Source organism: Tigriopus californicus, chromosome 8, assembly GCF_007210705.1.
Source record: "Tigriopus californicus strain San Diego chromosome 8, Tcal_SD_v2.1, whole genome shotgun sequence".
Taxonomy (NCBI): Eukaryota; Metazoa; Arthropoda; class Copepoda; order Harpacticoida; family Harpacticidae; genus Tigriopus; species Tigriopus californicus.
In genome coordinates, this window is record NC_081447.1 from 13,010,096 (window position 1) to 13,034,388 (window position 24,293).

Consider the following 24,293-nt stretch of genomic DNA (forward strand, 5'->3'; position numbering starts at 1 on the left):
TTGAACATGGTACTTAAAGCTGTCGGGACCTCTGAAGTGTGTCCACTTATGCTAGAGGACAAGGGGAATTGCATCGTATTTCCTCTCCAAGGCTCTTGATTCTTCAACCTGTTTTCTCCCTTAGACTATTTCGTGGAAATGTGTACCTTCTGCAAATGTACATACAGCGTCGAACTGTTTTCTGTTTTACTTCGAGAAGTGATAGAGTAAACAATCCCGATGTTCAATAATTCACGTTTCGAGCCGGTTTTTAAAGAATCCAAGCGTCTCGGTTTGAAATAAATTTACGAACTACTCGTGCTTGTTTGATCCTTTCCTACTCCTCAAGAATCACCTCTTCTCCATCTGATGTCTACGGTTGTGGGATAGACGAGAATAAAGGAGAGCAACTATTTCTTGTATTACGTTTATTCTTTAATTGATATTCTCGGGTTTAGCATTGTTAATCATTCCAAGTAGTTATTTTTAGGTTTCAAGATACGACAACGGCACAAGAACGAAGAGAACAAAGAAACACATCTACAGCAGGACCAAAAATTACGAAATATAAAAATAGAACCAATAATTGCTCATGTGGCTCATCTAAAAGCATGGTCGGCTTTTACAATCATGAAGGCTCGATCCACCAACATTTCTGCTGCCTCGACTGGTTTCAATTTTCTGAATTCATCGTTGATTTCTTGGCTCACGAGGAAAATATTAGATCTTCTCATTCAGTCGAAATGAGACAGAAAACACAAGGACATATATAGTCACCTAAAATTCAATTCGAACCAGATCCCAAAACCGCGACCTGTCAATGAAAACGTCTCGACCCTTCCATCCGCTTGAGTTGAGGGCGGCCATTAATGATTCAAGTCCAAATTCAGTGGTTGGAGAGGTGGGTAATTTAACCGGTCCGGATTACTTCACGTTCGAGAAGATGGTGGCCTCGGTGGCGATTTATATATGTGTTGATACCCCGAACCCGTCCGGAGATAAAACCCGCCCTCTCCAATCCACCCATGGACACTGCTCATGTTGCGACCAATGTTTGATAGGAGTCTTTTTTGCTCGTTCCATTGTTGTTCCACAGGAAGGATTGTCTGGTCTTTTCTTCCCCAACCACGCTGATTGATTGATTTGGGTTTGGTTTGTTGTTTGTTGACTGACTATTGAAGTAATTACTTGGACTTGGAGCACCATTAGATTCTTGTTTTGACGATTAATAATAATGGAATGTGTATGGGTTTGTGAAGTTGTCTTCTTCTATCATCCAAGGGGAGGAGAGGATGACAAGGAAGTGACGATGATGATTGGCTGATAATAATACGAGGATTAATCGGATTAGCGAGAAGGCGACGGCGATGATGATGATGATGATGACCATAATGCGAAGTAATAGATTTCTCTTCGGACTTGAATTTCCTGTTGCTTTATTAGTACAGGGCTGATTTGGTGTTTTCATTTGAGCAGCACTTTGAAGTCAGGAACCTCCTCTAGTGTTAAGGAATAGTTCTCGAAGTCTTCATGGAAACCATTGTTGAGTATCACAGTATTATAAATTATTGGGCCACACCCCAGGCCATTCGTCTCTGTCTCACGTGACTTGTCATTCACTCACTGACTCACTCACTCAATCAATCACTCTCAGACTCGCTCACCTCGTGTTCTCATACTGGATGGATTTTGAATATGGCAGCGTCAATTGCACATCATCTTCATTTTAGTCGGTTAGAAAACGACATACGTTAGGCATATATCGTGCTTATGTAGGGATGAGTGTGAATGGGGTGGGGGCATGTCTGCTTTATATCGAAGAGCAGACGAGATTCTTCGAGAGGGCTAGATGGTCTTGTCACGTCTTCCCCGGAGAGTCTACCAATTCCGCGTAGCCGTTTGTTGGCCGAAAGCGCCCTCCGATTTGGCCGAGCTCGTCCCAGCCGTATTGAAAGTAGTGGTGGTGGACGTGATTCGGGCCCCATCTGCGCCATAGGACGTGGTGGTCTTGGAGGTGCGACGAGAGTCGAAATTCGAAGCTACACCACTCCCACTTCTTTGGATCCGGCCGGAGGTGGCCGAAGATCCGCCCGCGCCCGACGGAGTGCGGTTTCTGAAATGGACAATGCGGGTTGAAGCACGTGTGTGTGTTTTTCGCCATGGCTGAATCTAATCGAAGCCAATCAAAAAGGTGGTTATGAATGTTGGATGAGCAATGGTTTGTTTGTTGGGTGTTTCGTTTTTTTTTGCTTGCGATATTATGGTTAAATGTTAAAGATACCTTTGGTTAATTGGTACTGGGATGCTGGACGACGACGGCGTCCTCGACCTAGAATTGAACATGATTATTAGTTAGTTTCAGTGGATTACATGGCTTCAATGAACAAACCGCATTCCAGTGCATAAACCAAGCAGCGAAAACAAATTTCATGAATCAAGTTGAGCCCAATCCAAGTGGTGAAAAACAAAAACAAAAAACAATAAGCGTCTGTGAAAATGCACGCCCGATCCGTGTTCCAAAACCAGCGAGTGCTGCTTGCTTGTTGTGGGCGTATTACTCTTCAAGACAGACAAACCTGGCCGTGATGTAGGAGGTTCGTTTGGCATGACACAAACTGGACACTGACTTAGCACCCCTCAATCTCGTTCTGTGGAATAGGGGTGTGGACAATCAAGGGCGTGGCAACACTCTACTAAGATGTACCAGACTACTAGATCAATAATTCAAACACGGGAGAATAACGAGGGATCAAGTACCACACTAAAGAAAAGGGACCGCAATTTACGAAGGTCGAAGGTTGCATTTTTTTAAAGGCTCAAATAACATGCCACACGCACAACGACTAGGATGTGGTCGAGTGTGTACCTTGGGGCCTGGCGATAAATGCGTTTATTGGTGTAAGGCGTGACGACGAGGCCCGTTTCGGATTGGGTCTCGAGAATGCCCGAGAGATTGTCCTCCTCGGCCTCGTCGTACGTCTCATCACCGCATTCGGCCGCCAAATTGGCTTCAGTCAACTCGGCCAAATCGGCGGTGACCGAAATGCTTCGCTGAACCGTGGATCGTCCGGCAGAGGACGGATAGCCCGCATAGCGAGGGATGAACGACCTACATGGATTACAGATTGTCTGTCACTACCTCCAAGGGTTTGAGCGTACGATACTTCAAGTTAGTGTGAAATGCATGTTAAAAGCTACCTCTTTTTGCCCATTTGATGGCCTAACAGATCTTCCGTGATGCTTTTGCGGGTGGGAATGAATGATTGAGAGAGAGAGAGAGAGAGAAGAGGAGGATGATTGTCGAGTTGGCTCAAGGAGAGTTGGCTCAAGTCTTGGTCCAATTGATTATATAGAGTATTAATAAGGTTTAGTAGCTACCTTAGCGGTGTCGTGTTTGCCGACGACAAATTATCTCTGGATGAATAGCAGCCCACGAAGACGGGAATGTTAGTGGCGGAGGCGGTCTTGATTAGCGGACTCGGCCGAGGGGTTATATACGACTTGGATCGTACCCTAAATCGGAGTTAGAGTGGGAATAAGAGTGTGTCGAGGTGGAGTCGGGGTTAACAAACTAGTCGTCGGTCAAGATGAACCAAGTCGGACCAGGGTTACTCGTGCACGCAGGCACGTTTCATTGCAGTGTCCTCTTACCTGGCAGACATCGGGGTTCGATCGGTGGACGAGTTGCTATTGGTCCTCATCCGATTCCCATTGGTCATCGGAGAGGAGGCCTTCCGCGGCGCCGATGAGCCAAAACCCACCGGGTTGGGGCGGAGCGAGGAAACACGCCCACCCGAGCGCATACTCGACGATCGCCGGACGGAAGTTCCACGAGGCGAGTCATCCGAATTCAGGGACATGTTTGAGCCGGTTCGAGATGGAGGCCGGGACCCGTTGCGGGATCCACTTGGCATGGCAGATGAGCGCCGAGATTGGAACGCCATGGTGTCATCGGCGTAGCTGGCACCACCCGCATCAAAGGATTGGCGGGTGCCTTGCATTGGCAAACTTCTTTCGGATTTCTCTTTGATCTGGAAAGGATCCATGATTGACGATTCTGTTATCTCGAAGTTAGATATGATCAAGCGCGAGCGTGGGGTTAGTTGGGATCTTTAACAAAACACTCCAAGGGTGTGCACACATGTGTACCATTGGAATGTTGACCGAATGCTTCCGTGAAGGCAAGAAGAACACATTGTTTCCCGTATGGCAGTTTCCCAGACCATTTTGAACCGGCAGCATCTGTTGTTGGCGAATGCTCTCAAAAATTGGTAGCAAAGCTTCCAAGATGTCATGGGCTAACGAGTGAAACAAAAGAAAGCTTCAAGGATCCATTTCATTTTTGAATCGTCTAATCGATAAGTTACTCTTGTGTTTTGGTGTTCTGTTTTGTGATACACTGAGGGTAATTGGGAAGGATGGGTTCACGCGAAAAGAAGAAGGTATTCAAAATGAAAGCGACCTAGTTGTGGTTACCTTCGTGATGGGTCCAGAGACGCTTGGTCGTTGACCAGAAGCTCCAGACACTGAAGCCCTGCTCTTGAAGGGCGTCATACTCTGAGACACGCCCGAAGCAAGGGTGAATTGTTCCCGGAGTTCCACATTGGTTCGGCCCTTGGCTGAAAAAAAAAAAACCAGGATGGGGATGTGAGTCCAGGACGAGGATTAGTTGGAACAGGAAACAAAAAAAAAATAAAAATAGCAACGAAAAACCGGTTAATGGAACACAAATCCACTCGAGGCGTCATTAAACCAATTTACTGCGAAAATGGTGGATAACTCGATGGGTTGACCAAAAGAAATGCATGCAGTGTTTGGAAATGATGGTGGCAGCTCTATAGAAATTCCCTGCGACATGAAAGGGACCTTGGAAATCGAGTTGAGAAATTGATCTTTATTTACCAAGGCCCCGGTGAGGTCTAAAGTATACGTTTTCTACGAACTCAGGATGGAAACAAGCAATCATCTACAAACTGAAAGTGGGTGTGGATTTACGACTAGGAAACAAAATGCGCCAGAGGTAATCACAACTACACTCAATCAAGAGGTTGTTCTTACAACTTTTTCTGCTATTAGTGCTGGCCTTTCGCGATTCATTGCCACCGGATAAAGAACCTGTGGAGTTCATGCGGATGATCTCCACTTGTATCCCAAAAGGACACCACCACTCATGCTCATCAGGAGTCTCCAAATTGGGCAGGTTGTGGATCACCACTTGAAAGTGTCAAGGAGATTGGAGGATGGAGAATGAAGAATGAGAGAGAGAGAGAGAGAGAAAGAGCGACGATTGTTAGTACTGACAATTAACACGAGATCGACGGTTACAAGGGGAAGTTAGTTAGAACGAGGTTGAAGGAGGGGCAGGAGGGGCTGGAGGCGGGGGCGGTTGGGGCGGTTGGGGCCCTTGATTATAGGAGAAAGGCATGAAGGCATAGGATGGGGCGAAATCCGAGGTTTTACGCACTGATGCCCGCCGAGATGCCCTTCTGGCATGGTTGATTATGAGTCGGGTGAGTCTAGCCGCTTCTATCCGGGCCATTGCTCTTTCCTCGGGCTCGGAATGATCTATGTAAATGGGACCCGATTTTGGTTCTGTACTTCTTTGCTGAAGGTCAAAACTTGGTGACTGTCACGCGTAAGAGGTGGAGTTTGTGTTTTCGTGTTTCATGTCAGATGGAATCGTGTGTCCATGAGAGCACTATGGCGGAAACTTACCTCGACAAGGATCATTCTTGACCAGGAATTCATCCAAAGCGACCCAACCGCCGCCAACACGGACCATGACAGTAGATCGGAGGATGCGGACCAACCGAAGCTTTTGAGACTCGCCAAACTGGAAGTGGAAAGTTTCAAAATTTCAGAAAACGATTTTTTTTATTACTGCCTTTAGCCATATTTGAAACCTACCCGGTATTTTCCTTCTCCCACTTGGAACACCTTGAACTTCTGTCTACACGTGCAAGAGGACACTTGACGGTTGATTTCGTCATCGATCCGCTCGGTGTCGGTCAGAGGACCACGGTCCTCCCAATCCGGTCGAAGGGCAGCCATGAACTCCCTCCAATCAATCATACCCTCGCCGTGATCGAACTTATCGGCCACGGCATTCATCTCCAAGCGAGATGAGGGGAACTTGTTCTTGAGGATGCCCTCGACGAACTCGTCGCGAGCCAAGAAACCGTCAACATCCTCGTCCAACTTCCTCATCAGATCGGTCACACGGGACTTCTTGTTGTTGTGGAACTTCAGGAAGCGCTTCCTCCATTCTTCCCAGTTGAAGTTCTTCACGTTCTCCAACTCTTGGAGGTAGCTCAACTTCTCCTTGAGTCTGCGGTCGCGTTCCCAAGCCATCATCCACACATGACGCCATTTGTCCCACAGAGCCTTGGCTCGAGGATTCTTTATGCCTTGGTCATAGCTCACACTAGCACGGCTTCAAAAAACAAACGATTGAGATGTTGAGATTATAGTACGAGCTCGAAATGATTGCACCTAATTGAGACTTCCGATGCTTACCTTCCCTTCCGGTCAAACCTGGGTCGACGATCAGGCGTGGCCCGATCTCCAGGGCTGATTCGGCTGAAAATCCAGACAGATCAAGTTAGACTCCAAGAACTCTAGACGCAATTCAAGTCAGAGGCATTAGTCAACTCGGAGGAAAATGTCAGTGAGAAGAAGGAGACACAAGGACACGACATAAAATTCAACTAAAGACAAGTGAAACCACCTCAGATGAGCTAACAAAAAAAACGGACAGACTGTCACCCTAAGAAACCGGAAACAGGTCGAACGGACGAAAAACACAAAAGGAATAACATAAAACAATGCTTTGATAAGTCAAGTGGTTGGACGAGTGTAGTGGACTTGGACATGGATATCGACAGACAGGGACGGACGGTTGGATCAGTTGGAAGGTGAGTATGGCGTTTTAGTGTCTAGGGTTCAGTGGTAGTTGTTCATTCCAGAGTTCAAGCATTTAGAGGTCAATGGGTAGTAATAGTAGGTAGAGTAGAGGAGCAGTCAGAGGATGAGCTGTTTAGTGAGTCATGCCCATTTGTTGCTACAGGGGACCTGATATTGCCAATTGATTAGGTTTAATAGCGATTAAGTTCAATGGTGAGTAATGTGACTTGGTTTTTTTTTTCGGGATAGCCGTTACAAGGGCTTGTCGGGTAAGATTATTGTTTTTTTTTTCAAGCAAGTCTTTCTTTGAGGGTTAACGATTACTGTTTACTTTCAAAAGGTATGTTTTCGAACCTTGTTCTACGACCTCCGTAGATATCATCTCTGATGGGAATTGAGCTGGAGAGAACGGGGAGATTGGGAACGTTAGACTTTTTGGTTTGGGTAGAACATATCAAGTGTGTTCGTTTTATGAATTCCTTTTCCAAGATCATCAAGGGTTAGTGGTAAATCAACTCGAAAAAAATTCTACTACTCTCTTTGCTGTTAGCGCCATCAAAGTGATTGAGATCAATAGTATTAATAGCACCTTTGCTCATATAAGTAATCAAGCCAGGGTTTAGGGTAATCCCGTGAGGGCGAGCTCCACTCTCTGTCGATCCAATGGCTAAATTGGGGGCAAAATGGAACAAAAAGAGCCAATTAACGACCAAAACAAAAACAAAGTGGAAAAATCCAACATAGCCGAGAACAAAAATATACATAAACATGACGACCTCTACACTCTACAGCACCAACGAACATATTCATTCACACATATGACTGTACAAATGTATTCAAAACTATCAACTACCTTGCAGCCATGAGATCCGATGGATAAGCCGGCAAATTATGTCTGACCGTGAATGAAAGAAAAAAAAAAAGAAAAAAAACCACTCGGGTTAAATGGGATTAGATGAAAGAATCGAACCTAACACTAAGTATAAAACACTGGCCTTAAGCTAGAGTTAATGGTCGTTAAAGACAGAATAATGGAGGAGCACCAATTGCGATGTCACAATACCTTGGTCTACGCGAGGGATCAAAATCGGGCGAATGTTCTCGGGATTCTCGTCTGAATTCATGAGCAAAACACAAACACAAAACGGCAACGACAGGAGGTAAGGAGGGAGGAAAGAAAATAAGAGGTGCAATTTAGAAAACGTGTGCAAACAACTCACTAGTCTAATGTTTATCTACTACTTCTATGTTCTACGCTGCATTGTTCTTGGTTTACAATGAACTGAAACCAACCAAACCCAAACGCGAGAGGGCGAATGGAGGCGAACAATTGCTTACCCAGGGGCCTTGCTCATTCGCGATGGTCGGCGGCTGGAAGGAGCTGTGGATTTGGGTCTCATCGGCTTGCACACGGAGTCGATCTCGGGTTGACGTGTGGATAATCCATCCATGAACGATTGATGCTCATCGATGAGTTGTCGGATGATCTCCAAATCATCCGGTAGAGGCTCGCGTTCGAGGTCGGTGAGGACGTTCTCCTTTCCTATGAGCCATTGCATGAGCTCGTCCAAGAGGGCGAGGATGTCCTTGAGCTGTTTCAAATGGTCGTCGAGCTTGTCCTTGCGTTGGAGAGCCCAAGAAGCCACTTCGTCCCAACGCGACTGGATGATGGTGATCCAGTGCTTGATCACGTTCACGGCGTCAGGATGACACTTGGCCAAGATCTCTTGGGCTAGTTTGAGCGTGTAGTCCTTGTCCTTCTCTTTCTCCTTGAGCTCGGCCATGAACTTCTCGTGCTCGCGGATCTGTCTTTCGACCTCATCTTCGTCCTCGGGTAAAGGTCCGGAGAATCGGAGTTTCATTTCAGCATCCGAAAGCCACTCCAAGAGCATGTTCACGGACTTGTGGAGCTCCTCAGCCTGTTTGAGGGCGTCTTCGAGACGTTTGGTCTTGTTCTTGCTCAGCGACCAGACATTCTCCCACTTGTTGGTCAACTCGGTGACTTGAGCACGGATCTTGACTGCATCTTCGCGTTCAGCGGTTTCAAGGAGGTCTTCGGCGGTTCGCTTGAGAGAATCAACTTGTTCGGAGCGTCCATTCAACTCTTGCTCAAAGTTCTTGTGCTTCTCAACAAGACCAATCACGGTGTCGAGATCACCATGAACTGGAGTCTTGTTGTCGAGAGCCATCTCCATGTCCTTGAGCCAATCCATAAGAGCCTTGAGAGCATCCTTGAATTGACCCGAGAACAGGAGGGCCTCTTCGAGTTTCCTCTGCTTCTCCACAGACAAGTTGCATACCTTGAGCCACTTCTCCTTCAGTTCGATCAGCATGCTCTTGATGACCGGCTCGTCGGTCTTGGGTGCCTTGTCCTTGAGTTGCTTCCCGTTCTTCATGGTGGAATCATACATGGGCTGCTTGGCACTAAGCTCCTTCTGGAACTGCTTGTGACGCTCGATTTCCTTCTTGATCTTGATGGGATCGTTCTTGTTTTGGGATCCCAAATCGCCCATCCTGGTCTCGGCCTCATCCAACCAAGTGCACATATGATCCCAAGCGTCGTGGAACTCCTTGGCCTCTTTGTATCCATAATCCAAAGCGCGAGTGCGCTCGGCAGATTTGGACACAACCTTTTCCCAACGGTTTTGGACGCTCACTAAGAGATTCTTGATGAGAATGACGTCTTGCTTTTGAGAGAAGTACTTCAAGTGAGTTCCCTTCTTGTCCAAAGACAACATGGTCTCGCGTTGAGAGGAGACTTCGTTTTGGAACTCCTTGTGTTCTTCGATTTGGATCTTGATGGTTTCAAGGATGCGCGACACGGGTTTGAGGCTGCTCAATCGCTTCTCAGCACTAGTCAACCAATCGATGAAGGCTTGAAGAGCTTCATGGAACTCCGTGGCTTCCTTCAGAGCGATCTCAAGCTTGATCTTCTTGTCGTTGGCTCGAGAAAGAATGTTCTCCCATCGCGACTTCAAGGTTCGGAGATTGTTTTGCAAGTTGGTGGCGGATCCATCTCTGGACTTCTTGAGATAGTCATTACCACGAGCGAGCAGAGCCTCGACCTTGGGGCCAGTCGATTCTAGATCTCTGAATACCTCCATGAAACGCTCCAATTGGTCCTTGGCAGTTTCGGGAAGACCTCCCACGGGTTTGGATTGAGAGAGGGCTGCGTCCACATCGTTCAGCCATAAGAGCATGTCTTGGATCTCTTGATTGAATGCTTGGGCTTCACGGAGTGCATCCTCGAGCTCCAATTGACGACCTTCGGCCTTACCTAGGAGGTTGTTCCACTTGGTGTTCAATTCATTCAGCTTTTGTTGCGTGTTGGATGCCTCGCGAGAACCTTGGTCAGACTCGATGATCTGTCGTCCAGCATCGTTCAAAGTGTCCACACTGGATTGATGGGCTTGAATATCGTTGACCATGACCTTCAGTTTGGCCAATTCCACCTCGATCACCTGCGGGTCACCAAATACGGGCTTCAGAGAATCCAGAGTTTTGTCGGTACGCTCAATCCAAATGAGAAGCTCGTTGAGAGCATGTTGGAATTGTCCCAATCGAAGGAGAGCATTCTCCAAGTCCTTCTGACGGTTGCTGATGCCCTTGTTGAGCTCGTCCCATCGCTTATTGACATCAGCCAAAGGTTCCTTAATGGATCGAGCTTGGCCAGGATCGGTCTTGTCGGTGAGGTCGTGAGCTTGTCTGAAAAGTTGAGAACGAAAACGAACGAATTAAATAACATTTTTAGGGCCCAGGATGTGAAAGTATTCATCTGAATCGATTGTCTCATCTAGTCGACACAGGTGAAAAGCATTTGTACAAAGCCACACTACTTCAAGCGTGTACTTGCCTCCGAAGGCTCCTTCACGTGGCAATGAAAGGATAAGAAATGTAATCAAGTTGAATCAACGAGTCAAAAATACTGTAAAGTCATCTTTTGCATGTTTTTCATGGGAGACATTAGGCTCACCTGTTTAATGCCTCGACCTTGATCATCCATGGGTCGACCTCATCCTTAAAGGCCTTGAGTTGGGCGATCTGCTTCTTAACTTGGTCGATATCGGAACCAATGGGACCAAGATTGTCGAACTTTCTTTCAGCCTTGGCCAAGAACTCCAACAAACTTTGCAATGTTTCGTGGAACTCCATGGCCTTTTCCATGGCCTCCAACAGGTTCTGCTCCCTTCTGGCGAACATCGATGTGATGTTGTCCCAAGCTTGATCCATATCATCAATATGACGACGAAGCTCAGGTCGCTCGGCATCGCCCACCATTTTGATAAGGTTCTTGCCAGTCTGTCGGCAGTCATCAACCCCGGGCTTGGTGTTGTCGATTTCTCGCTTGATGTTCTTGAGCTCGGCCTTTTGGGCTTCAATGATCTTGGGCTCCACACCAGGAGGATCTTGGTTGTTGAGGGCATCTTGAATCTCTCGCAGACGAGCCATGACAGCTTGCAATTCATCCCAGAACTTCTCAGCCAGAGCCAGGGCATCCTCCAACGAGTCAGATCGATCCTTGGTTCCCTTTTGGATTTGATCCCACAATTGGTTGAGCTTGTCCAACTTCTTCTTGATGTCCTTAATGGCGGGATCATTCTTGTTGGGTGCTTTCCGGATGATGTCGTCAGCAGCTTGTTTAACCGCATCGAAGGCTGTCTCCTTCTTGGCCAAATCGTCAATGATGGCGTTGTTATCGTCCATCTGCTCCCGGATCTTCTCGGGATGTGACGAGATAGGCTCAGCATTGTTCACTTGATCGGCAGTGTTGGCCAAGGCATTGAGCATGCCATCCAACTTGTCTGTGAATTGAGAGCACTCTTGCATGGCTTCCTCCAGAGCTTGTTGGCGCTCTCGGAGTCCAACTTTGATGGCATTGTAACGTTGATTGTCGTTCTCAATGATGTCTTGGACCCTGTATGCATCATCCTCGACAACCAAGCGCAATAGAGCACCTCCGGTCTTGTTGAGACGGTCTAGGACGGGTTTGTGGTCTTGGACGGATTGAATGAGCGAGCGGTTGATCTCTTGTTGCTTGGCGACTTGGTCGGGTCGCATTCCCGGTTCTAGTTGATTCATCACTTCTCTCTCAATGTCATCTAGCCAATTGCTGAGCTCGTTATGAGTCTCGTAGAAGTGCTCCGCCAGAGGCAGGGCTTGTTCCAGAATGCTGAGACGATCATTGCTGAGGACGATCACAGTGTCCATCGTCTCCTTGAGGTCTTCCATCTTCTCCTTCACTTGCTCAGTTTCGCTGGTTTGAGCACTCTCGCGCAATACCTTCTTGGCATTTGACAGGACATCACGAACACGCCCCTTTTGACTGGAGATGTCGTCATTGAGAGCCTTGTGTTCTTTCAGTTGAACACGAATAACATCTGGCTCAGAGGATGGTGGATCGGCTTCGCGGATCTGGTTTTCGACTTCCCTGAACCAATTGAGCAGTTCATCGATGTCTCCAAGAACCTCAGATGATCGTTGTTTGGAAAGTTGGATTCTCTCCCCACGGCGTTGAATTTGTTCGCAAATGGCATCGAAACGACGGTTGTCGCGAGTGACAAGGTCTTCAATGGTGCGGGCACCGTCCCCAGGTGACATTTGACACAATTGAGGCCCAGAAATGTTAATGCTCTCGAGTAGAGGTCGGTTGTCTTGGACGTCCTGCTCGAGGCGCTTGATTTCAAGCTCTTGATCTTCCAAGTTGTAGGTGTCCAAGGATTGGAAGATGCCCTCCACTCCAGTCATCCATTCGTTCAAACGGTTGTGGTTTTGGTGGAAGTTCTGCACCAAAGGCAGCATCTCTTGGGCATTCTTCAACAGATCGGCGGCCTTGGTGGCGAGGTCGTTGTACTTGCGTTGAAGCGAGTCCAATTTATCCTTGAGTTGGAGGGCCTCTTCACTTGTGATGTTCCTCATAAGGTCATTGCCGTGATGAAGAACTTCATCAACGTTCCTCTGCTTCGAGACCACTTCTTCAGTGACTCCATGGAGTTCTTCCATTTGAACCACCAGCTTGTCGGTGAAAACGGACAAAATCTTGTACTTGGAAAGGCGTTGTTCCATGCGTTCCATCCATGACAAGAGGTCCTCGTAAGCCAGGACCAAGTTCCTAAGTCCGGCCATTGAGTCCTTGAGGAGTTGGCTGATGTTGTCAGAGGCATTGACCAAAGCGCCATAACGGTTGGTGAGCTCCTCGATCTTGTCGGCCAATCCTTGTGCATCCTCGTCTCCAACGACTTGCATTAGGGCGCTGGCAATATCAGCCAGATCGTCGAACGATGGCTGTTTGCCCAAGATATCGTCGTGAAGGCGATCGTGTTCTTGAATTCTTCTTTGGATTTGATCTTCCTCTGTTGGAACGGTTTCCATATCCTTGACTTTCTTCTCAGTCTTATCCAGCCATTTCTCGAGAGGTCCAAGTTTGTCGTTGTACTCCTTGGCCATCTTCATGGCATCCTCGAGAAGATCCATTCGGTCTTGGCAACGCTTGTTCAAATCGGCGTACCTACCCTCGAGGTTATTGATGTCACTCTCAAGTTTTCGACGCTCGGCAGGATCAGCAGTGGCAGCAATTTCTTTGCCCATCTTCACGAGTGAAGCGATGGCACTCTTCCGATCTCCCAATAACTTGGCGACAAACTTTTGCTCTTGGACTTGGGCCTTGATGACCTTGTAGTCAGATGAAGGTGGCTTCTGATTGGCCAGCATGTCGTCCATCTCATCCATCCAAGACAACAACCCATTGAGAGCTTCTTGGAACTTGCCAGACTGCAAGAGACCTTGATCTAATTTGCGATCTCGATCGGCGATGTTCTGTTTCAGGCTGTTCCACAGATCATTCATCTTCTCCAAATCCTGCTCTATGGTAGAGGTATTCACACCAGAGGCGGCTGATTGAATGAGGCTTTGACCATTGCGGTTGGTCTTCTCGACTTCTTTGCCCACAGCCTCAACCACACGTCGCTGAAAGTTCTTGAATTCCTCTTGCTGTTGCTTGATGCTGTCAATATCGCCACCAATAGCTCCAAAGGCTCGCTCTTCGTTGATCACCTCTTGAATATCTCCCATGACTCCAGAGTAAAGATCATAGAAAGCTTGTACCTTGACGATCATGCTATCAATATCCTTCTCCCGGGAGTGAGCTCGAGAATCCAACTTCTCCAATTGTCGGTTGAGTCCATTGATGGTTTCCTTGGCCTCACGGCCACTGGTAAACCCACGAGATGCCAGATCATCAGCGAGATGAGCAGCATCTTCCACTTCGATACGATGACGTTGGATCTTGGAAACGAATGTGTGGACCTCGTCCATTTGATGGTTGAGGATTTCCAGATCGCGACCAATAGGGCCCATCTTATTGAGTTCATCGTCCAACATGGACAGAGCGTTGTTAAGCTCCTTGATCTTGTCGTTGAATTCGCCCAAAGCTTGACCTGCATTTTGAAGGTCATCCGCTTTGTGTTCCAGACGATCACGAAGGTCACCCAATCGATCACCTAGTCGTCCCACAGTATCTTGAATGTTGCTGGCATCCGAGCCAAGGTGGTCGGCATCATTTATAAGGTCATCCCCATTCTTCTGGACCTTACCAAATAGCTTGTCCAAGCCATTCGCATCTTCTAAAAGACCCTTGATGGCATCCAATGTTTTGGCATCTTGAGGTGCATTATCGAGAGACTTCATCTTGTCCTCCATTCGGTTCAAGTTGTTACCCAAATCCCTAACGTCATCGTTGAAGTCGCCCAACTTGTTCAAGATATCGGCAATGGCTTGGCTTCGATCAGTGATACTCAAGTTCAGGTTATCCCATCGCTCTTTGAGAATAGCCAACTCTTCCTTCACAATCTCTTTGTCCACATCACAAGCATCCACAAAAGTGAAACCACCCGACGTGGTCCCCTCATACTCGGATGAATGACGATTGACATCGTTTCTGAAGGATTGCAACTCCTTCTCTTGTTTCTGAAGCTCTGGTTTGACGAAGCTAATAGGAGCCATCCTTTCGAGGGTGGTCTCTGCCTTTTCCAGCCATGGGATGAAGCGATCCAAGGAGGAGTTGTACTTCCTGCAATGTTCCATGGCAGTGTTCAAACGCTTCTGGCGGTCTTGGGCGATCTTCTTAAGTTTCTGCCACGTCTTTTCGATGTTCTCGAGCTTTTGCTTGGTCCTGGTGTCACCCTTCTTTGCTCGGGTTATGATGTCGCGACCCCGGTTGATGATCATAATGACTTCGTGTTCCTTGCCCATGATCTCTTGGTAAATGGGTTCATACTCTTGGATTTGCTGTCGGAGGATCTCCTTATCAGCAGATATGGCTAGTTTATCGGCAAGCATGTGTTCAAATTGCCCGAGCATATCTTCCATATTGGCGCAAGCAGAATCGAATTCTCGACCTTCGCGGGCAGCATTCTCAAGCTCAGCCAAGGCATTGTCCAACTTCTTTTGACAGTTATTGAACTGTCGCTCAACTTGTCCCAACTTGCCCTTGATCTCGGATTTGGAGGCAGGATCCGTGAGGATGTCCATCAACTGATCTCCGACTGATTCGATCTCGGCCCAAAGAGGGCGTTGATTGTCCAAATCGTTGGAGATGCCTTCCAAACTTCTCATCTTTTGCTCAGGATCGGCCTTGCTTGTAGCCACGTCGTCGAGACCATCACTGATCTTGCCCAGATTGTCAGTGAGCTTGTTGGTGAGGTTCATGAAGTCCCTCGTTGGACCTGCCAACGCATCCAGAGCCCTCTCGCGTTCTTCGAGTTGAGCCAAAAGGTCGTCCCACTTGTGGTTGATGTTGTCCAGCTTGTCTTCGACTTGCTTATCACCTCCGTCTTGAAGCAAGAGCTCGCCAATCTCGTTGAACCGATCTTTCTGGGGAAGTTTTTCATTGAATTCTTCTCTCATGACGGCAATTTGACTCATCTGGTTTTGGACCAAACGAGGATCAGAAGCAATCGGTCCGAGTACGTTCATCATGCGTCCCTTGGCGTTCAGCCAGTTGTTGAGGCTATCGTGCAACTCGTGGAAGTCCTTGAGCTCGTCCAAGAGATCGACCTTCTCCTTGCATTTGTCTTGAAGGTCCTTCCATCGCAAGACGACTTCATTGAGACGGTCTTCCAATTCGGGTGCTCCAGGGGCGTCTCTGTTTTTCTTCAGAAGATCCTTAACACCCACCTTGGTTTCGTCGAGGAGGGGTTGGTTCTCATAGAGCTGATCGAGGATACCCTTGATTACTCGAAGCATCTTGTCAGACTCTCTCTTATCTGTTGGAACAGTATCTCGGGGGAAGTTACGTTCTTGTTTCTCTAAAAAGGCATGAATCTTCTTGATGTTGTCCAAATGAATTCTGATTTCCTCTTTCCGGATGACCAAATCCTTGTCACGATCACTCAATCGCATTCCAATCATGTCATAACGGTTGTTGACCTCGGCCAATTGAAGCTGAACGGGGCTTTGATCTTGGAACATGGGAGCAGCCGACTCTCGTCGAGATCCAGCTGGTCCAAACTTGCCCGAAATGGCAGAGGGCCGCCTGGAATTGCTCAAGAGAGCAGGGGTCAACGATGACTTCCTTGGGGTGACGCTAGCTCTTCGGTTCACGCTAGATCCATTCTCCATGTTTCCACGGAGGAAGGAATCGTATTGAATGGCAATCTCGTTGAACTTGTCAATGGTCTTGCTATAGCTGGAGTGTTCTTGAATCAAGGGCTTGACTTCATCAATTTGTCGCTTGAGAATGTCAGAATCCACGGCGACGGGTTCCAAACTGTCCACCTTTCTTTCCATGTTGGAAAGCCAACGGGTGACATCCATCCTCAACTGTTCGTAGGCATTCAGAGACTGCTTTCGGGCTCGATCCAAATTTTGCCGTTCTCCGAGAATTTCTCCAAGTTCGTTCCACTTCTCTTCCAACTCCTTCAGGGTATCCTTGCAGGGTCCGCTATCCGTGACATCCTTCTTGGACACCAAGTTCTTGCCAATTCTCATCATATCTTCGAAATCAGGTCGCTTCTGATCCTTGCGTCGGGAGATTTCGTCGATCTTGGCTCCAGATTCATCCGCATCCATGGCGAGCATTTCTCGCGATTCCAAGATGTCAATCATCTCGACATACCATTCATCAAAGTTCTCGACGCGAACGGTGAAGTCATCCAACTCACGGGAAACCTCATCCAAGAAGATAGCCCGGTTCTCGACGGTTTTGATCAGACCCTCGAATTTCTTCTGGACTTCCTTAACCTTTGTCTCGATCTTCTTGGACTCGCGTATGTTCTTGGCGCTTTGAACGAAATCCTGAGCGGCTTGGTACATCTTTTGAATGGAGGGCTCGTGGCTGTCGATGTCGGCTTGGAGGATTCTAACTTGTCGGATTTGTTCATCCAGTCGCTCACGAATGAGACTGGCGGGTTTATTAATGGATTTCAATTGATTATCAGCCAAATTTAACCATCCATCAATATTAGCCAAAGCATCTTGAACGCCTTGACTTTGCACAAGGGCGCTATCCAATTCGGCGCATCGAGATGCCATGGCGTCATTAATCGAATCATACCGTTCTTGGAGTTCATTGGGCGTGACTTCGATTTGTCTTCGCTCTTGAGGAGACATTTGACCGTCGTCCAAGGAAGACAACAGATTAAAAGCCGCTTGTTTGGCATCGTCAACGAGCTTCCGATTGGCAATGATCTCGTTATGAAGAGCCTTAGATCGGTTGAGTTGGTCTTCAACCACACGAGGCTCGGCTCCGATGGGTTCAGAGCACAATTTGGAGACCTTTGGTTCTGTTTGTCCCAACCATTTCTTGGCACGGTCCACGGCATCGTTGTAATCCCGTTGCTTGCTTCCCACACGAGTGAACCGGTCGGCCAAGCGATTGGCACGCTCCAACAATTCATGATAATCACCCGAAACTCGAGTAACTTCGTCAGAGACTTGGGATTCCCCTTGCTTCAAGTGACTTGATCGGAGCTTCACGCGGAACTCGTTCAAACATGACACATAATCCTATGGAACAAAACATAATTGATGAAAGAGATGTATGTCATTTGGAATTGAAATTCAGCTTTTGACATGGGCTTACCTTGGATAAATCCACAAACTTTTGCCCGGAGATGGTCAAGAACTTAAGGTCAGCTCCATGCGTCATGACGTCACTGACGAAGGACTTGATGTCGTCGGCGTTGCCTTGGAGCTTGTTCAGGTTGGCCAATTGTCTCTCTTTGTCTTCTAGGGTCTTAAAGGCCTTCTCCAACCAGGTACGGAAAGATCCCATCTCGCCGCGGAATTTAGCCAACTCGTCCATTGCAGATGCCATTCGTTTCATGAGCTTGTCAGAGCTATCAGACACATAAGTGTAACGCTCTTTGAGACGCTTGCCCTCGGTTTGGAGTTGGTTGAGTTCGGCAGAGCTGAGCACGTCAGATCCGGTCTCAACCAGTTCAACAATAATGTCAATAGTATTGTTGACTGGTCGGTTGTGGTCGTCCACATCATCCTTGATGACCTGTGTGATTGGAACAATCATGATATAAGGTCACAAAATCGATTCAAATCGTCCTATGAGCAGACTAACTAACCTTCATGGTCTTGATCTGACTCTTCAAATTGGTCACATCTTCGCTCAAGGCCTCTTGTCCAGCGATCTCTCGCTCAATCTTGTCCAACCATGAGTTCAAATCATCCAAATTCTCGCCAGCTTGGCGGAATTTCTCTTGAACGGCTTTCTGTAAAGCGTTGTAAAAATAACAATATTAGCGACTGGCTCCAAGCTCGATTAAGAGAGCATTAGGGAGCATGCAGAATATGTAGTAAAAAAAAACAGGTGAACTTCAACTTTGGAACAAAAGCGAGCAGTTGTGATTAGTTAAAATATGATGGATCGGGTCGTCCTGAAAACAAGAAATCGGTAAATATTCTGAAAAAATAAAGATCTACTAGGTTACCAAACATAAAGCAAATGACATTGATCACATGCATGAATGATCAATTGTAATGAAACCAAAATATATCATGTATGGTTATTCATCAATGAAAAGCTGAAGAAAAATTAGCTCGGTTAGTCTTGAAAGAGCCATAAAGAAGCGAGGAACAAAATCTGGATGCATAGTTAGATGCAAGTACTGTAGCGTTAGTACGGCCTGGGAGCAGCAAAGAAAATCGGCTCCAACACGTCCGTGGTCTCGACATACCATAGCATCATTGGTTAGGAGGTAGCCCTTGGAGCGGGCTTCGAGCAAGTTCATGGAACCGTACATGCCGGTGTTGCCATCAATGTCACCCGAGCGGAGGGCCTCGAGGGTGCTAATGTATCGTTGGGATTTCTGGTTCTTCACAATCGTTTTCTGATGGTCGATGAGACGGAATTCTATAGCTTCGCGTAATGTTATTTGACGGTCGAACCCAGGCATGATCAATTGACCGCTGTGAGGCTGGTACATGCCAAAGTCGAGAATCTCGATCAAAGACAGATGTCGAATATCGCGAACGATAATTTCGAGATCGATGGCTTCTTGGACAGATAGGTACTTGCCTGTGGTTGTGTTCATGACACGACCGTCTTTGATGACGTTCTTCCGTGACGCCTCGGACAGACTGCAATATTTGCGTTTCCAAGTGTCCTTGACAAAGGCTGATTTCTTGTCGATGTACTTCCGATAGACGGCCTCCTCTAGGGTCATCTTCTTATTTTCTTCGTGAACGGAATAGAACATGCCAGTTTGGGTATCCAGCTGGTTTCGATCTATGGCATCCCACAAGGTGATGCACTCAAATGGAGAGCCTTGGCGTTCCAAAGCAACAATAAACCCTTGTTCATAGGCTTCAAAGAGTGTCATTTCGGTCTGGGTCTTGAGGTTAACAAACTTGCCAGATTTCTTATTGATGACCCCTTCCTCAATGGCTTCATAGAGATTCAAGGTGTCGTCACTCTTGGTGTTTCGAACTTCAGCAGATCGGAAATCGATAAGTCCAACACGCAAGGCTTGGATAATGGTGATCTCCTTTTGGTTGACGACTTCCATGAACAGATTGGTCCTTTTATCAAAGACTCCATTGTCAAACGTCTCTTGTAGAGTGTATGTAACATCAGCCAATTCAAGTTCAGGCTCAGCTTCCGGGAAGACGGCCACCAAACCTTTCTGAGCTGCCTCAAGAATGAAGAACTTCTCTTTTGTGGTCTTGACAGTGTACTCGCAAGTCTTACCATTGATGACTCCAGTGTCTAGAGCTTCTTTGAGCGTAGTCTGAGAATTTGAAGACACGTCAAAGATCACATCTTGGCCGTTGATCCATTCCTCATCGACTGCCTGGGTTAGCGTAACCTTCTCTTGGGAGGCAGATTTGTGGAATTTCTTAGTCTTCAAATCAAAGCAATGTTGGAAAGCATCGCCCAGAGAGATTGTTTGAGCTTCTTTGTTGAAGTAGGAAACTTCAGTTGTTTTATCGTCCTTCAAATTGGTGATCAAAAGACCTTGGCGAATGGCATCTCCAATGGGCATAGGCTCGCCTGAAATTGGGTGCGTGAAAGTGCCTGATGTAAAGTTGATGAGTCCTTTATTGATGGCCTCGTTAACGAAGACCCGGACTTGTTGAGTCACATACTCGGATTTATCATCTCGGACGTCTGACGCGATTCCTCGAAGTTTGGCTTCATAGATTGACATGGTCTCACCAGTGGCTAAATTGCGGACATTATCCAAAGTTGAGAGAGCATAGCCAGGTTTCAAGTTTACAATTTGTGTCCGCACGGTGTGAGAAGCACTCTCGGTCCGAGTAATTGACGCATAATCCTCCTTGTCGATCTGCTTGTCCAGATCTATGGTCATTTCCGTGCGGTATTGGTCTTTATCTTCGTCTGATGAGCTGCCAGAGGAGGAGTTGGAAGAAGACGACGACGTCTTCCTTGTTTTAGCCCTTTGAGAGGAGGACCTCGATAGAGCTGGTGAGAAACTCTTTGTCGGGGATTTGGGCGACTCGCGCCGAGAAGAAAACGGGCTCTTGTGGAAAGGCTTATCTTTTGTAGGTGATCCCAAGGACGTGGGTCTCTTTGGAGCACCAGTCTCCTTCGTTGGTAAAGTAGAGGGCTTGCCTACTGAAGATGGTCTCGACTCTTTTACGGGTGATCCAGGTTTGGGCGGTGAAGGCGATCTCCTCGGAAGTCTTGAGGTTGGTTTAGTCTTGGGCACGCCATTGGTTGCGGTTGTTCCATTAGTAGGGAGGGTCTCCTTCGTAACTGGAATAGATCTTCCAGGACCAGAACCATTGGTTTCACGACCTGGGGGTGCAGGCTTTTTGAAAACCTTATCCTTCTCAGGAGAAATTGGAAATGAAGGCTCTCGAGATGACTTCGTAGGGGAGCTTTCCTTCGAAATGGGCACAGATCTTGAAGGTGTTGATCTGGTAGAGGGTGTTTTAGAGGCGGGTTTCGACGGCTCTTCGTAAGGTGAACTCCTGGATGGAGTTGTTCGCCGAGATGACGAACGAGAAAGACTCCGTTGAGGTTCTCTTGAGGCAGCTGACGAGGGCCTAGAGTGATCTTTACTGGGGCTACTAGGTCTCTTGGTTAATGTTGATTGGATCTTTCCAGCTTCCACTTTGCCAATGGCTTTGGAACCTCGTCGAACCTCGGAGACCGAAGTAGCCTGGTGGTCTTGCATATGAAGAAATTCTTCCACCTCCTCTTGGGTTACAATGCCTTTGGCCACAGCCTCATCGCTCGGAATTTCTTCGCCAGTTTCGGGATTCGTTATGAGAACCACAACAGATTCTACTTGAGAATCTGTGGTGACCTCTTCCTTGTAAAGCTTGGCCGTTTCCTCACTAACCAATCCACGACTGACAGCCTCATCCAAAGTAATTTCCTCGTCGGTTCCCGGTACCTCAACCATGAAGGACGAAATCCTGGTCGTTGTCACACCACTCTGAACCACTCGAGCATGAATGGTTCCATCCCGAATTCCCTGTTTGGACGGGGCGACAATGTTTTGTTGTTCGGTGGACGGCGAAGTCTTGTTTGGAATGCCCATGAAGGTAATGTAACCAAACTTGATGGCATCGACAATGTTGTGCTTCTTGCCTTTGTTCGTCGTATACTCTCCAGTATTTTTGTCAATATATCCTGCTCGAATTGCCTCGAGAATATTCAAAGAAGTGTTCTCTTTCGTTGGGCAACGTACCATAATATCATGGGGTCTCAATTTGTCTTCTTGAAGAGCTTGCAAGAGGTCCGCTGGAGTAAGGTCGGGGTGAACCTCGAAGGCTCCAGTATTCTTCTTGAACCTGATTCGTTGCTGAATGTCGATGTAATCGTCTCCAGTGTCGATCTCAGAGGCAATTGAGGCTCTTGAAGAGCTCCGTTGGGAAGAGGTCTTGATGTTTTTTATCCTCCCTGTCCTCATAGCCTGTTGAATGGTGTACGTACGTCTACCATCCTTAGTTACGCCAAAATCATCCATAAAATCGCGCTCTAGAGCCTTCTTTAAATTCATTGGAGGCTGCTCCATTTCAGTGAGCACCACCGAGGCCGACCTTGATCTGATGTAGCCCATTTCGACACTTTCTTTGAAATTAATGGTGCTTTCCGAGTTTGGCACTTTAAACAATCCTTTTGCACCATCCAATAAACCATCGTCAATGGCATCTTTTAGTGTGAAGGATGGAACGCTCAAGTCTCGCGTGGATCCATTGGTGGATTCACAATCCATACTCGATTGGTACACGCTACTTGATTTGAAGGCCGAAAACGTAGTCGTTGACGAGACCTCGGTGCCCTCAAAAGCAGTATCAAGACCCTCCACTCTTGAGTCTTTCCTCGTTTGAGTGGTCCCACTTTTAGGCGGATTCACCGATCTCCTCAGGGAGCTACTTCCATTGCTAGAAGTTGATGTCTTTCGAGATGAAGTCACGGACTCTTTTCGGCCAAACTTGTCTGGAGATTGGCCTCTAGAATCCCGTGGCGAGGACTCATCGGAGCGATGTTCTTTGATCGGTGACGACCGACTTGAGCTATGTTGGGAGTAGCTCGAGGAGGACATCTGGGAGGACTTTCTCATGGACGTGGAGCTAGACGACGACGATGTCATCTGCAACAATCCCAAGCTGAGCGCCTCTTCAATGGGCATCTTTCCACTTTCAGGGTGATTAAATAAACCCTTGGCTTCATCAATCCAACCGTGCCTCATAGCGTCATCAAAGAGAAGTCCACCTTCATGGACATCGCCAGACGATATTTGAACAGATCTTCGAACTGTTTGAGTCACTGTAGCTGTTGTGACAGTGATATTCAATAAACTTTTCAGGACGGCCGCGCCCAACGCAGTGATGACTCCCTTTTGAATAGCTTGTTCCAAGGGAATCGTTTTGGTGGTGGTAGTGTCAATGATGAGTCCCGAGTTGGGATCAACTTTTCCGTCGGTGACAGCCTCAAGTAGAGAACCCTCTTTTCCGCTCGCATTCTTAATTCCAATGGGGCGTTTTAACATGTCAAGAAGCTGATCCTGGATCAATCCCTTTTGAGCAGCTTCGGAGAATCCAAGTTTGTGCTTGGTTCTTTGGTCCACAACCTTGCCACTGACTTTATCGATCACACCTTTATCGAGAGCGATGTTGAAACTAATGAAATCACCAGTGCTCTGATCCTTGATTCCGTCAATGTCAAAAATGGATTTTTGGGCCACGGTGGTCAAGTATCCCTTTTTCACAGCCTCGGACAACGGAATTTTGTCCCCTGAGGCGGTATCTAGGAACTCGAATCGCTTGGGATCAACAATATCCGTCTTCAAGGCCTCTGCCAAATTCACGTATTGATCGCGACGAGTGTCTTTGATCGATTGAAGATCAACATCCAGGATCCCAGCTCCAACAGCATCCAAGAGACTCATGGAAGTGTTGTTTATGGGGTCCTTGATTGAGGCATTTTCTTCTTGCAACAGCTCGTAATCGTCGCATTCTTTCAGTGTCAATGGATTGTAAATGAAGTTCTTCTTAGCCGCTTCATTTAGAGGCAATTCGATCTTCCCAGTGTGGTACTTGCCATTCGCCTCAATGATAACATTGGAGTTCAGAGCGGATTGCAGAGTTATCTTTTGTTGCGACTTCGTGTCAAATATCTCAAGGCGATTGGGATCTAAAAGGCCTCTTTGAATAGCTTCTGACAGTGGCACACAATGGCCGGAGTACCGGTCCACAAATTTGCCGGAGCGGCTATCGATCAGGCCTTGCCCTAGGGCGTCGCTCAAAGACATGCCCTCCGTTAAATGAGACTCCGTATCGATAAGATCTTGCTTCAAGGTCTCGCTCAAAGACAAGGTCCTACCCTGGTGCTTGAATTGGCCTGTACGGGGGTTCAATTGGCCTTGGCGAATGGCCGCCACAAGCGTTGGATGTTCAGCAGACATGGCGACAATAGTCTGACAATG

The 24,293-nt window shown here is 47.3% G+C and overlaps 1 protein-coding gene across 6 annotated transcripts; it reads right to left on the bottom strand.

The window, feature by feature from the left end:
* Positions 1–392: 392 nt before the first annotated feature.
* LOC131885250 (dystonin-like) lies at positions 393–24,293 on the bottom strand. Of its 6 annotated transcripts, XM_059233211.1 has the most exons (20): positions 19,068–24,293; positions 18,456–18,602; positions 17,960–18,382; positions 10,856–17,883; positions 8,221–10,587; positions 7,946–7,996; positions 7,472–7,549; positions 7,237–7,281; positions 6,496–6,558; positions 5,887–6,412; positions 5,695–5,812; positions 5,038–5,193; positions 4,456–4,598; positions 3,631–4,010; positions 3,358–3,492; positions 3,178–3,219; positions 2,846–3,088; positions 2,556–2,627; positions 2,261–2,308; positions 393–2,092 (listed from the first exon to the last, which is right to left on the bottom strand). In XM_059233211.1, the coding sequence occupies exons 1-20, from the start codon at positions 24,270–24,272 to the stop codon at positions 1,858–1,860; spliced, it is 17,505 nt and encodes a 5,834-aa protein (XP_059089194.1). In that variant the 5' UTR covers positions 24,273–24,293; the 3' UTR covers positions 393–1,857. The 6 variants fall into 6 exon arrangements, with proteins under 6 accessions (XP_059089194.1, XP_059089195.1, XP_059089196.1 ...); XM_059233212.1 differs by lacking the exons at positions 2,846–3,088; positions 3,178–3,219 and adding an exon at positions 10,736–10,747; XM_059233213.1 differs by lacking the exons at positions 2,556–2,627; positions 2,846–3,088; positions 3,178–3,219 and adding an exon at positions 10,736–10,747.

Bases quoted from the DNA above. Each gene is read 5' to 3' on its own strand.
- LOC131885250 (XM_059233211.1), bottom strand. From the start codon at position 24,272: ATGTCTGCTGAACATCCAACGCTTGTGGCGGCCATTCGCCAAGGCCAA. The intron at 18,383-18,455 runs GTTAGTTAGTCT...CCAATCACACAG, and splicing joins GTCAGATCAAGACCATGAAG to GTCATCAAGGATGATGTGGA. The intron at 4,599-5,037 runs GTAAGAACAACC...TTTTTTTTTCAG, and splicing joins CACTAATAGCAGAAAAAGTT to CCAAGGGCCGAACCAATGTG.